The 13,898-nt window shown below is 49.3% G+C and overlaps 1 protein-coding gene across 1 annotated transcript in view; it reads left to right on the top strand.

Moving 5' to 3' along the window:
- The first annotated feature begins 5,407 nt into the window (after positions 1-5,407).
- LOC309558175 (phosphatidylinositol transfer protein beta isoform-like) overlaps positions 5,408-13,898 on the top strand; it is a 35,732-nt gene continuing 27,241 nt past the window's right edge. The window contains exons 1-3 of the mRNA XM_082261188.1: positions 5,408-5,522; positions 7,857-7,887; positions 12,122-12,267. Of these exons, the coding sequence (XP_082117314.1) occupies positions 5,503-5,522; positions 7,857-7,887; positions 12,122-12,267 (197 nt within the window). The 5' untranslated portion in view covers positions 5,408-5,502. The remainder of the gene's footprint in view (positions 5,523-7,856; positions 7,888-12,121; positions 12,268-13,898) is intronic.

Below are 13,898 nucleotides of genomic sequence, written 5' to 3'. Positions count from 1 at the left end.
TGGAAAAAAAAAAATACATATGATGACTCCTTAAGTGCTCCCACATTCCCATCACCCAGACATTATCTGCCTCTCACCTCCAGACCCATAAATCGGCAGATCGGTCGTCGGACGAATTTTCCCTTCAGATTTTCTTATCGTGTGTACGGGCCTTTAACCTTAAATAATGACATGTGTGTTCCAGTGCATTTTTGGTGCGTTTAGGTGCGTTCCGGTGCGTTGTTGATGCATATTTACCGCATTCCAGGACAGTCCAGTTCAGAAAAATGCAGCATGTTCTACTTTTTTTTCTGGAACTGAAATGCACTGGTGTGAACTATGCCATTGGAAACCATATAACCTTCTATCTAAGTGTTTTTGACGCAGAAAAAAAAACGCACTGGACTCCATGTGGTGTGAGCTGGCCCTAGGTCCTCCCCTGTTAGCAGTACACTGAAAGGCACAATCATGGCTCCTCTGCATTTTTCACATACTAGAGGTTTCCCTCGGCTCCATGAACAAATCCATATTTTCCTATCTTCTACAGATAGGCCACAAGAGCTGGCAGTGCAAAGTGCAAGTTAGGAGAAGATTAGGAGCTCTGTATATTTTGTCCAATCAGCCCTTGGCGTCTTGGTGCGTTGCATTGAAGCACATACATTAATGCACGTTTTTGGTGCAATAAAGTGCATTGCATTAAGGCCGCTTTCACGCTTGTCCTGCGACTTGCGACTGCAAAGTCGCATGACAAGTCGTAACCCCTGATTTCTGTTCAAATCTGTGCAACTTCATGTTGCAGCGACTTCAAAGTAGTCCCTGCACTACTTTTGGTCCGACTTTGATGCGACTTGTGGTCTAAAGACCTCAAGGTTACACAGATAGAGTGGGGATCGAACGTTTGGGAACCCGAGGTAAATATTTGTATTAATGTGCATAAAGAAGCCAATGAAAGATGGCAAAATCTCCAAAAGGCATCAAATTACAGATTAGACATTCTTATAATATGTCAACAAAAGTTAGATTTTATTTCCATCGTTGACACTTTCAAAATTACAGAAAACAAAAAAATGGTGCCTGCAAAAGTTCGGGCACCCTGCCAAGTTAATATCTTGTACTGCCCCCTTTGGCAAGTATCACAGCTTGTAAACGCTTTTTGTAGCCAGCCAAGAGTCTTTCAATTCTTGTTTGAGGTATCTTTGCCCATTCTTCCTTACAAAAGTCTTCCAGTTCTTTGAGATTTCTGGGCTGTCTGTCACGCACTGCTCTTTTAGGGCTATCCATAGATTTTCAATCATGTTGAGGTCAGGAGATTGTGAAGGCCATGGCCAATTCTTCAGTTTACGCCTCTTGATGTAATTCCCCCGTGGATTTCGATTTTGGTTTTCAGATGACAATATCCTCTGTTCGGAATGTAATTAAGAAATGGCAGTCATCAGGAACAGTGGAAGTTAAAGCAAGATCTGGAAGACCAAGAAAAATATCAGATAGAACAGCTCGCAGGATTGTGAAAGGGGCCTAAAGAAAACACAACCATACAATCCCATATACACAATCCTATACCCGCAGTTGATCCAGAGGAAGGAGAAAGAAACCCCAGCAAAGCATGATCCAATTTGCTACAGCAGGGGAAAAAAATTCCTTCCTGATCCCCCGAGAGGCATGTTTACGTTCTACAGTAGGGTAGCCACCTTTTCTTCAAGCCAAATCCCAATACTTAGCTGTGCACAGCATTTCTTTTGTAGTATACACTATAGGATTGTAAAAGACACCTTTGGATCCCCCAAGGAGAGTAGTAATGTGGCACACAACAACAAACAATGGCTGGGTCTGAACTGCGTTAACAGTGAGGGGCTTAAAGAGAGCATAGTTAAGTAAAACAAAAGCATTCTTATACACATAAAATATACTTAGATTAATAAAACCAATGTCACTGTAAAAATATGAACTTAGCCTACCTTAAAAGTGAACAGTGTCAGTCAGTAGAGCAGTGGACGGTGTCAGTTGAGCAGTGGACGGTGTCAGTAGAGCAGTGGATGGTGTCAGTAGAGCAGTGGATGTGTCAGTAGAGCAGTGGATGGTATCAGTAGAGCAGTGGACGGTGTCAGTAGGGCAGTGGATGGTGTCAGTAGAGCAGTGGATGGTATCAGTAGAGCAGTGGACGGTGTCAGTAGAGCAGTGGACGGTGTCAGTAGGGCAGTGGACGGTGTCAGTAGGGCAGTGGATGGTGTCAGTAGGGCAGTGGATGGTATCAGTAGAGCAGTGGACGGTGTCAGTAGGGCAGTGGATGGTGTCAGTAGAGCAGTGGATGGTATCAGTAGAGCAGTGGACGGTGTCAGTAGAGCAGTGGACGGTGTCAGTAGAGCTGTGGATGGTGTCAATAGGGCAGTGGACGGTGTCAGTAGGGCAGTGGACGATGTCAGTAGGGCAGTGGACAGTGTCAGTAGAGCAGTGGATGGTATCAGTAGAGCAGTGGACGGTGTCAGTAGAGCAGTGGATGGTGTCAGTAGAGCAGTGGACGGTGTCAGTAGAGCAGTGGATGGTGTCAGTAGGGCAGTGGATGGTGTCAGTAGAGCAGTGGACGGTGTCAGTAGGGCAGTGGATGGTGTCAGTAGGACAGTGGATGGTGTCAGTAGGGCAGTGGATGGTGTCAGTAGAGCAGTGGACAGTGTCAGTAGAGCAGTGGCTGGTGTCAGTAGGGCAGTGGATGGTGTCAGTAGAGCAGTGGACAGTGTCAGTAGAGCAGTGGACAGTGTCAATAGAGCAGTGGATGATGTCAGTAGAGCAGTGGACGGTGTCAGTAGGGCAGTGGACAGTGTCAGTAGGGCAGTGGACGGTGTCAGTAGAGCAGTGGACGGTGTCAGTAGAGCAGTGGACGGTGTCAGTAGAGCAGTGGATGGTGTCAGTAGGGCAGTGGATGTTGTCAGTAGAGCAGTGGACAGTGTCAGTAGGGCAGTGGATGGTGTCAGTAGAGCAGTGGATAGTGTCAGTAGAGCAGTGGCTGGTGTCAGTAGGGCAGTGGATGGTGTCAGTAGAGCAGTGGACGGTGTCAGTAGAGCAGTGGACAGTGTCAATAGAGCAGTGGATGATGTCAATAGAGCAGTGGACGGTGTCAGTAGGGCAGTGGACAGTGTCAGTAGGGCAGTGGACGGTGTCAGTAGAGCAGTGGATGGTGTCAGTAGAGCAGTGGACGGTGTCAGTAGAGCAGTGGATGGTGTCAGTAGAGCAGTGGACAGTGTCAGTAGGGCAGTGGATGGTGTCAGTAGAGCAGTGGACAGTGTCAGTAGGGCAGTGGACAGTGTCAGTAGAGCAGTGGCTGGTGTCAGTAGGGCAGTGGATGGTGTCAGTAGAGCAGTGGACGGTGTCAGTAGAGCAGTGGACAGTGTCAATAGAGCAGTGGATGATGTCAGTAGAGCAGTGGACGGTGTCAGTAGGGCAGTGGACAGTGTCAGTAGGGCAGTGGACGGTGTCAGTAGAGCAGTGGACGGTGTCAGTAGGGCAGTGGATGGTGTCAGTAGAGCAGTAGACGGTGTCAGTAGAGCAGTGGACAGTGTCAGTAGGGCAGTGGACGGTGTCAGTAGGGCAGTGGATGTGTCAGTAGAGCAGTGGATGGTGTCAGTAGAGCAGTGGACGGTGTCAGTAGAGCAGTGGATGTGTCAGTAGAGCAGTGGATGGTGTCAGTAGAGCAGTGGACAGTGTCAGTAGAGCAGTGGATGGTGTCAGTAGAGCAGTGGACAGTGTCAGTAGAGCAGTGGACAGTGTCAGTAGGGCAGTGGACGGTGTCAGTAGGGCAGTGGACAGTGTCAGTAGAGCAGTGGACGAGGTCAGTAGGGCAGTGGATGGTGTCAGTAGAGCAGTTGACGGTGTCAGTAGGGCAGTGGACGGTGTCAGTAGAGCAGAGGACGGTGTCAGTAGAGCAGTGGACGGTGTCAGTAGGACAGTGGACGATGTCAGTAAGGCAGTGGACGGTGTCAGTAGAGCAGTGGGCGGTGTCAGTAGAGCAGTGGATGGTGTCAGTAGGACAGAGGATGGTGTCAGTATTTTTTTTGTATTTTTATTATTTTTTTTTATTATATTTTATCTATTTTTTTTAATACATTTTTTTCCCTTTTCATTTTTATTATTTTTTACTTTACTATTTTTTCAACTGTCGTGTTGGGGGACATTGGTGAAATCTCGGGGGTCTGTTTGGATGTCGGCACCGGTCGATAAGGACGGGGCCAGTAAGTATTTAACAGCCCCTTTCCCTGCTCTCCATCCTGAAATGTTGGCGGAAGAGGAGAGGAGGGAATCTGGCGATAACATGGAGGGGCCCAGGCAGCAGAAAGAAAAGTACCCTGGGCAGGAGGGGTGGGGGTGGCATTTCTCCGCTGCCCCTCGTGTCCATGTATGACAGGGAGGCCTCATGGGCCCCCTGGAGAATGGGGAGCCACAGTCCAGTCTTTATAATGTGTCTGAGTTTCAGGTGGACTGGAACCCGGACACATGATTGGAAACCCGCACAGTCCAGGTGACCCCAGGACAGGTGGCAACCCTATAGTACAGGCGGATGCTTTCATATGCGTGAGCCTCCAAACCCGCATTGTGGGTTTCGCTGTGGCAGAAAACAGCTTGGCTTTGTGTTCCGGTTTTTATTGTTGTCTGTGAGGGAGATTTCCTTCCACTTCCTGTCTCTGTGACACCAGCACCAGGACTTAGGAAAGTGGGGGTCACCGAGTGAAAAAGACAGCAAGCTAAGTCTCACAGAGGTTCTAACTCTTCCCAGTTCTGTAAAAAGCATGATTTGTTGTTGTCTGTGACCCCCATTGGGGAGATTTTTCATCACTTCCTGTCCCTGAGACAAAAATGTAAAGCTGAGATGACAACAAAACAATCCTGACAGAGATTGTAACCCTTCTGGGCTCTATAAAAAAGAGAATAGCTGTTGCTGTGTCCCCCTATAGAGCTTTCTGATCACTTCCTGTTCCTCTGACCCCGGGACAGGAAGTGAGGGGAACTATAGATGATAAGAAAAGGCCTGACTGAGGTTCCAATCCTTCCAAAGAAAATGTTTTGGCACGAATTGGGCTCCTAAGATGTGATTTACTAAAGTGCAAAGTGTAGTTATCCTTTAAGTGGGCCAGGTTGGGATTCAATGGTTATCATTTACAGAGCAGAAGCATGTAAGGACCTGAAATAAACTTTATTAGGTTCCCTGTATTGCACAGAGCTGACTGGATGGCCAGCTTTTATTTCCTCTGAGTTCTACTTTAGGCGGCACCCAGATGTGTCATCGTCAGTCAGTCACTGAAAAGAGGGCGTGTCCACTTGGAACACCCACCCCGCCTCCGCTCGTCTGCCGGGGTCGCTTAGCAACCAGCCGGCGGATAGAGCGCTTTCACATTACGTCGCAGGAAGGATGACGTCAGGAGCGTCGCACCGGCTCCCTCCACCCGGCAGAAGCATGTGTCCCTCCTCCTGTGAGTCTGGGCGGCTTCCGGTTTCCGGCCTGTGTTCCAGGGGCCTGAGCGGCGCAGGGAGGGAAGGATGGTGCTCATTAAGGAGTTGTGAGTACCCCAGGGGGTGCTGCGGCAGGTGGGGGAGGGGGGTATTGGGGGAGAGAAGTGCTGCTGGGGGGAGTATGGGGCTCAGGGGAGGAGCTGCTGTCACCTGAGGCCTGGGGGAGGGGTGGGGTGCTCTTCTGACATAGCCGGCCTGCTGTCACTGAAGCTGGGGGGATAATAGGAGGGGGGCTCTGATAATGGAGGACTACAAGGCCCAGCATGGCTTACCAGATGTCAGGGGAACACAGAGCCATCATTTACTTCCTGTTAGCTCTGAGGGACTACAAGTTGCAGCATTTTCTTGTACAGGCTGACTACCATACCCAGTGTAACGGGTGTGGGGGCACTACAGTCCCCAGCATAACCTACCAGCTGCTGAGGAACTACAACCCCCACCATAAGCTATCACCTGTCTGGGGGACTACAACCCCCAGCATAGCCTACCAGCTGCCCCGGGGAGACTACAAGCCCCCAGCATAGCCTACCAGCTGCATGAGGGAGACTACAACCCCCAGCATAGCCTACCAGCTGCATGGGGGAGACTACAACCCCCAGCATAGCCTACCAGCTGCCTGGGGGAGACTACAACCCCCAGCATAGCCTACCAGCTGCCTGGGGGAGACTACAAGCCCCCAGCATAGCCTACCAGCTGCCTGGGGGAGACTACAACCCCCAGCATAGCCTACCAGCTGCCTGGGGGAGACTACGACCCCCAGCATAGCCTACCAGCTGCCTGGGGGAGACTACGACCCCCAGCATAGCCTACCAGCTGCCTGGGGGAGACTACGACCCCCAGCATAGCCTACCAGCTGCCTGGGGGAGACTACGACCCCCAGCATAGCCTACCAGCTGTCTGGGGGAGACTACGACCCCCAGCATAGCCTACCAGCTGCCTGGGGGAGACTACGACCCCCAGCATAGCCTACCAGCTGCCTGGGGGAGACTACGACCCCCAGCATAGCCTACCAGCTGCCTGGGGGAGACTACGACCCCCAGCATAGCCTACCAGCTGCCTGGGGGAGACGACAACCCCCAGCATAGCCTACCAGCTGCCTGGGGGAGACGACAACCCCCAGCATAGCCTACCAGCTGCCTGGGGGAGACGACAACCCCCAGCATAGCCTACCAGCTGCCTGGGGGAGACGACAACCCCCAGCATAGCCTACCAGCTGCCTGGGGGAGACGACAACCCCCAGCATAGCCTACCAGCTGCCTGGGGGAGACGACAACCCCCAGCATAGCCTACCAGCTGCCTGGGGGAGACGACAACCCCCAGCATAGCCTACCAGCTGCCTGGGGGAGACGACAACCCCCAGCATAGCCTACCAGCTGCCTGGGGGAGACGACAACCCCCAGCATAGCCTACCAGCTGCCTGGGGGAGACTACAACCCCCAGCATAGCCTACCAGCTGTCTGGGGGACTGCAACCCCCAGCATAGCCTACCAAGCTGCCTGGGGGAGACCACAACCCCCTGCATAGCCTACCAGCTGCCTGGGGAGACTACAACCCCCTGCCTGGTGCAGAGGGGGGGACTACAATCCCCTGCCTGGTGCCAAGGGGGGGGACTGCGATCCCCAGCATAACCTGCCTGGTGTCGAGGGGGGGGGGGGGCTGCGATCCCCAGCATAACCTGCCCGGTGCCGAAGGGGGGACTAGAATCCTCAGCATAACCTACCAGCTGATGAGGTGACCACAATCTTCAGCAAAACCTAGAAGCTGTCAGGGGGACCTCAAGCCCCAGCATTCCCTACCATCTGTTAAGGGAGTTATAATCCCCAGCATAACCTACCATAATTACCTGCTGTTGGAAGTCTACAAGTCTGATCATAACCTACTATCTGTTGGGGGGACTACAAATCCCAGCATTGCCTACCAGCTGTTTAGGACTACAAGCCCAATTCGAGGTGCTGAGGAACTATAAAGGCCAATGATTCCTTCCAGCTATTGGACTACAAGTACCAGCATGGCTGTCCAGACACTTCCATCTGGTGGTAGGCTGCCTTTCCCATCTTGGCCTACTAATACACCTTCTTCTGTCAGGAATCTACCAGTCCCAGCTCGTGTTTTCTTCCACTGCCACACAGTTAAATTCTGTCACACCCATGTCCTGCCAGGTACTTCAGCTACTGAGGGGGACTACAAGTCCCAGCCTCCTCCGATCCTACCTCCAGGAGGACTGCAGACTTCATATAATGGACAGTTCCCGTAGATGTTCGGCTCCCTAGTATCTAAGTGGGCATTGGTTGTGTAGGTTTTGCTAGGACTTGTAGTTCCTCAGCAGGAATACATTAGTATCTTTGTAATCTTTTATAACGTTGTTTTCTTTCTCTCCTCAGTCGTGTCCGTCTGCCCATATCTGTGGAAGAGGTAAGTGCTCCTCTACCGATACTTTAAAGAGCAGGGATAGACAAACTCGGCATTCCAGCTGTTGTGGAACTACAAGTCCCATGAGGCATTGCAATGCTGAGAGGCACAGGCATACCTCCCGGAAGGAGAGGCATGATGGGAATGGAAGTTTCACCACAATTACAATGCCAAGGTTGCCTCCCTGTCATCGTTTCCTTTAATTACGAAACTCCCAATTTGAGCAATTCCAAAATGATGTCATGTAAGTTGTTGTTTTTTAGGAAGTTAGACTTTCGTAATGTTTTAAAGCCTAACTCCAGCTCTTTGATTTATTTTTTTTTTTTTTTTTGATGTGGATTGGGGAAGCTGAACTCCAGGCGGATGGGAAAGACACAAATTAACCACTTGCCAACTGTCCCACGCAGATTTACTGCGGCAGGGCGGTTCGGCTGCGCATAATCACGTAGACCTACGTTATGTGCATGCAGTCTTGGCGGTGAATGCGTGCTGCCGGAGCCGCTCTCCCGCTGTGATTAAACCCAGTGGGAGCCATTCCGCGGGAGGAGTGGGCTCAATCGCCGCCGGCCTCCCACAATCTTCTGAGAAACTGACAGGAGAGCTGCCTGCCTATGTAAACAAAGCAGACGGGTCTCCTGTCAGACAGGCACAGTGAGGTTGTGTGTCTCTGCTAAGCTGAAACACCGATCTCTGTGTGCCTTTCACAGAGCCCCCCCCCCCCCCTCCACAGTTAGTAAGCACAATTAGGTTCACATTTAACCCCTTGATCACCCCCATTTTTAACCCCTTCCCTGCTAATGTCATTTATACAGTAACAGTGCATATTATTTAGCACTGATTACTGTATTGATGTAACTGGTCCCCATAAAGTGTCACTTAGTGTCAAATTTGTCTGTCGCAGGCCCAGACGCTGATCGCCGCCATTACTAATAAAAACATTTTAAAACAAAGTCCAAAAATCGATCCCGTAGTTTGTAAACACGATAACTTTTATGCAAGCTAATTAATATACACTTTTTGGGAGATTTTTTTATTTATTTTTTTACCAAAAATATGTAGCAGAAAACAAATTGCCCTAAACTGATAAAAAAAATTTGATTTTTTCTAAATTTTTTTTGGGGAATGTTTTTTTATAGCAGAAAGTAAAAAAAAAAAAAAATATATATATATATATATATATATATATATATATATATATATATATATATAAATATATATTTTTAATTTTTTTTTTTTCAAAATTGTCGCTCTTTTTTGTTTTGTATAGCAAAATCTAAAAACCGCAGAGGTGATCAAATACCACTAAAAGAGAGCGTTGTTTGTGGGGAAAAAAGGACATCAATTGTATTTGGATACAGTGTCGCACGACCGCGCAATTGTTAAAGTAACGCAGTGCCAAATCGTAAAAAATGGCCTGGTCCTTAAGGGGGTAAAACCATCCGGAGCTGAAGTTGTTAATGCAGCTCTGTATTCAACAAAATATAGTTATTTTTAAAGTATGGACAAAGGCCTTTGGGCCATACTTCTCTCATGAGTCACAGGAGTGCATTTAGTTCTGGTCATTTGTGACCCAGAATCAGCTGATATCAGAGCCTTTCAAGGCTTTGCAGGGATCCTGACTTTAAAGCGGTGCCCCCCCCACCCAAAAATTAAGTCAGCAGCTACACATACTGTACACACACTGTAGCTGCTGACTTTTAATATCAGGACACTTATCTGTCCTGGAGTCCAGCGATGTCAGCACTGCAGCCGATATTTCCATCGGCTGTCGGGTGCTGCCACTGCCATTGCCGATAAGGGAACCCAGCAGTGAAGCCCTGCGGCTTTACGACCGGGTCCCTACTGCAAATGCGCGAAGCTCACTGCGCTTGGTAATTGTCCAGGAAGCAGAGGGAGCAGGAGGGGGCAGAACCTCTGATGTACCTCACCACGACGAGGTCCGACGGAAGTGGGGAGAGGGTACCTGTCAAAAACAGGTACCCTCTCCCCCCCCCTGAGAGGTGCCAAATTTGGCACCTGGGGGGGGGGCGAGAGACAGATAAGCGGAAGTTCCACTTTTGAGTGGAACTATGCTTTGTCGGGATCCACCCAGATGTCTGTCCGGCTGATGACCCATCCTCTCTACTTGCCACCACTTGAATGGATTATAATTCCTGCCACAGCTGTAAAGTAAACATTCCATATTCACCCCCGGCACTGATAGGAGGAGAGAGCAGTGTGACTGAGAGATGAGCTCATCGCTGTGCTGCTTCTCCTTTCACTGTCCGGTCACAGGCTAGAGGTAGGCCCAGGACAACCTGGGTTCAGAGGAAGTTGGTTAAATGATGATGTTAGCCATCAGACTGAGGACATCTAGCAGTAGACAAAAGTACTGCATGGGAAATTTCTGGGTTGAAGTTGAATATTGCAGAAAAAAGCTGGTCTTGTTTTATCTTTTAATAAGCTGTTTATTTTTATCTTATTATTTTTAGCTGGAGTTCTGCTTTAAAGTTTGTCAAGAATTTTTGTCTGGGACTACAATTAGATTTTGTTTCTCACTTCCTTTCCATGTGACACCCATACAAGTAATAGGAGGGAAGGTTTTAACCAGGATAGGAAGGCAGAGGCAGCAAGCCGTTTCCAAGCCTTCTTAATGCTATTATGGATGTTTTTTTTTTTGTTTGTCTCCCCATTAGAGAGAATTCCATTACTTTCTGGATAGCATAGATCGCCTCGTCTCGCCTGGCCAGGATGGGAGGTTGAATCTCATTCGCCTCGCCTGGCCAGGATGGGAGGCTGAATCTCATTCGCCTCGCCTGGCCAGGATGGGAGGCTGAATCTCATTCGCCTCGCCTGGCCAGTGTGGGAGGCTGAATCTCATTCGCCTCGCCTGGCCAGGGTGGGAGGCTGAATCTCATTCGCCTCGCCTGGCCAGGGTGGGGGGCTGAATCTCATTCGCCCCGCCTGGCCAGGGTGGGAGGCTGAATCTCATTCGCCCCGCCTGGCCAGGGTGGGAGGCTGAATCTCATTCGCCTCGCCTGGCCAGGGTGGGAGGCTGAATCTCATTCGCCTCGCCTGGCCAGGGTGGGAGGCTGAATCTCATTCGCCTCGCCTGGCCAGGGTGGGAGGCTGAATCTCATTCGCCTCGCCTGGCCAGGGTGGGAGGCTGAATCTCATTCGCCTCGCCTGGCCAGGGTGGGAGGCGAGGCTGAATCTCATTCGCCTCGCCTGGCCAGGGTGGGAGGCGAGGCTGAATCTCTCTCTCGCCTGGCCTGGCCTGGACGGGAGGCGAGGCTGAATCTCTCTCTCGCCTGGCCTGGCCTGGACGGGAGGCGAGGCTGAATCTCTCTCTCGCCTGGCCTGGCCTGGACGGGAGGCGAGGCTGAATCTCTCTCTCGCCTGGCCTGGCCTGGACGGGAGGCGAGGCTGAATCTCTCTCTCGCCTGGCCTGGCCTGGACAGGAGGCGAGGCCGTGAATGTGCCTCGCCTGGCCTGCACAGGAGGCAAGGTGAATTTGCCCAAATAGGGACTTGGATAGCAATAAAGAGCAGGGTCTCTAACAGTTTCCTGATTTATCCTAAATTAACTGTGAAAGTTATGATGAAGTTGGGCTTTTAACTGTTCAGTTACTGGAGCATGTGACTCTCCCCCTTCCTCCCATTTGACAGTGTTGGTGCTGGGCAGTTGCATACTCGGGTACCACAGAGCTGCCACTTAAAGTGTTCCTAAACCCACAACAGTAAGATCAGTCTGTATATGCAGTAATGCACGCTTGTTATACTCACTGTGGTACTTAAGCGGTTAATTTTCTGCATTGTGTAAAAGGGCTGTTTGATCCTGTCCTTTTCTGATTCTGCCTTCCACTTTTCCCAGTCCATCTCCTAATAGTAGAGTCTTTGGAATCACTCTGCACATGCTCGGTTTGGTGTGTATTGCTAGAGAGAGTGCATGTGATCAGCACAAGGCCAATCCGCACTCTCCAGACAGAGGGTCAGGGGACCTGCAGCCTCATAGGACAGTCAGTCGAATGTAAACTCTTACAAGCTTTAACCAAACATTGATAGAAGTCATAAGACTGTTCTATACTGTGGATGATGAAAGGTACTTAGCATAATGAACAAAAGGTTTTCAAAGGTATGTTTAACAGACCAAAAGGGCGCGTAATAAGAGAAGGTAATTGGTAGAGGTTACATATACATTTAGGTAAAGGCCTTCAACTGCATTGTTTTCACTGTGCGTGTTCCTCTTCCTCCTCCAGTACCAGGTGGGCCAGCTCTTCTCAGTGGCTGAAGCCAGCAAGGATAACACAGGAGGTGGAGAAGGGATAGAAGTCCTGAAGAATGAGCCTTATGAGCGGGAGGGTGAGAAGGGACAATACACCCACAAGATCTACCACTTACAGAGGTGAGCTGAGCTTATTGCTGAAAGGTGCAGATGAGCACCAGATTTTGGGCTTACTTTACCACGAAGCCAAATCTTGTACATGGAGAGCATATGTCGGGGCTCGACAAATCCCAGGCGCCAGGTCGCTATGGCAACAAGAAATTGCATCCTGGCGCCTGAGCTCCGGTCTGAATGCTCCAGGCACTCCCTGTGCTTGCCTATCTGTGGGCCCCCGGACCGTCATAGGGGGTGCTGCTGGGTAGAGGGGAGGAAGGAGAGAGCGGACACACGTCCGCTTTTCTCCCCTTCTTGTTGCTGGCCCGGAAGTGACATGTGACGTCACTTCCGGGTCCTGGTTGACACTTTCCCCGGGCATCAAGGCCGGGAAAGAATGTAATACAGTGCGATGTGCATTGTATTACATTCAGTGGAGCACAGGGGAGACATGCAGCGTCTTTTAGACCCTGCATGGCTCATTAACCACTTTACCACCGGAGGATTTTCCTGCTTTACGTCCAGGCCACTGTTTGCGATTCGGCACTGTGCAACTTTAACTGACAATTGCGCGGTCGTGCAACGCCGTACCCAAACAAAATTTACGTCCTTTTTTTCCCACAAACAGAGCTTTCTTTTGGTGGTATTTTATCACCTCTACGCTTTTCATTTTTTGCGATATTAATAAAAAAATGCGACAATTTTGAAAAAATAACAATATTTTTCTACTTTGACAGTTAAAAAATATCCAATATATATTAAATTTTTGTCATATATTTAGATCAAAATGTATTTAGCTACGTGTCTTTGACAAAAAAATTCTCAATGACCGTATTTTTAACCGCTTTAAGACCGGAAGATTTTACCCCCTTCCTGACCAGGCCATATTTTGCGATTCGGCACTGCGTTATTTTAACGGACAATTGCGCGGTTGTGCGACGCTGTACCCAAATTAAATTGATGTCCTTTTTTTCCCCACAAACAGAGCTTTCTTTTGGTGGTATTTGATCACCTGTGCGATTTTTACTTTTTGCGCTATAAACAAAAAAAGAGCGACAATTTTGAAAAAATAACAATATTTTTCACATTTTTTTTTATATGAAATCCCCCCCCCCCCAAAAAAAATGTAAAAATCAAAATTTATGTAATTTTTATTGTTTTTTTTCTTTAACTAGTAATGGCGGCGATCTGCGTTTTTTTTTTTTTTTTTTTTTTTTGCGGGACTGCGACATTGTGGCGGACAGATCGGAAGCCCTAAATTACATTTTTGACACTTTTGGGGGTACCAGTGACATTACTACAGTAATCAGGGCTATTATGCACTGTTACTGTAATAATGACACTGGCAGGGAAGGGGTTAACTTTTATTGGTGATCAAGGGGTTAATGTATGCCTGGTGCTTACTGACATGTGTGGGGGGAGGGGATTGTGTGACAAAGGCACAGATCGCAGGTTCATCTTTGCTGAATCCAGTGGTCCTCAACTCCGGTCCTCAGGGCCCACTAACAAGCCAGATTTTAAGTATTACCTTGGAGAGATGCAGACTAGAATACTGCAATCACTGAGCAGCAAATGATATCACCTGGGATGTATTTCAGTTATCTTGCAAATCTGGCCTGTTAGTGGGCCCTGTAGGCCTGGGTTGAGGACCACTGCTG

Source organism: Pelophylax lessonae (genome assembly GCF_965119305.1).
Source record: "Pelophylax lessonae genome assembly, chromosome: 6".
Lineage (NCBI taxonomy): Eukaryota > Metazoa > Chordata > Amphibia > Anura > Ranidae > Pelophylax > Pelophylax lessonae.
Note: the sequence above shows the minus strand (reverse complement) of the source record. Positions and strands in the feature narration are given on the sequence as shown.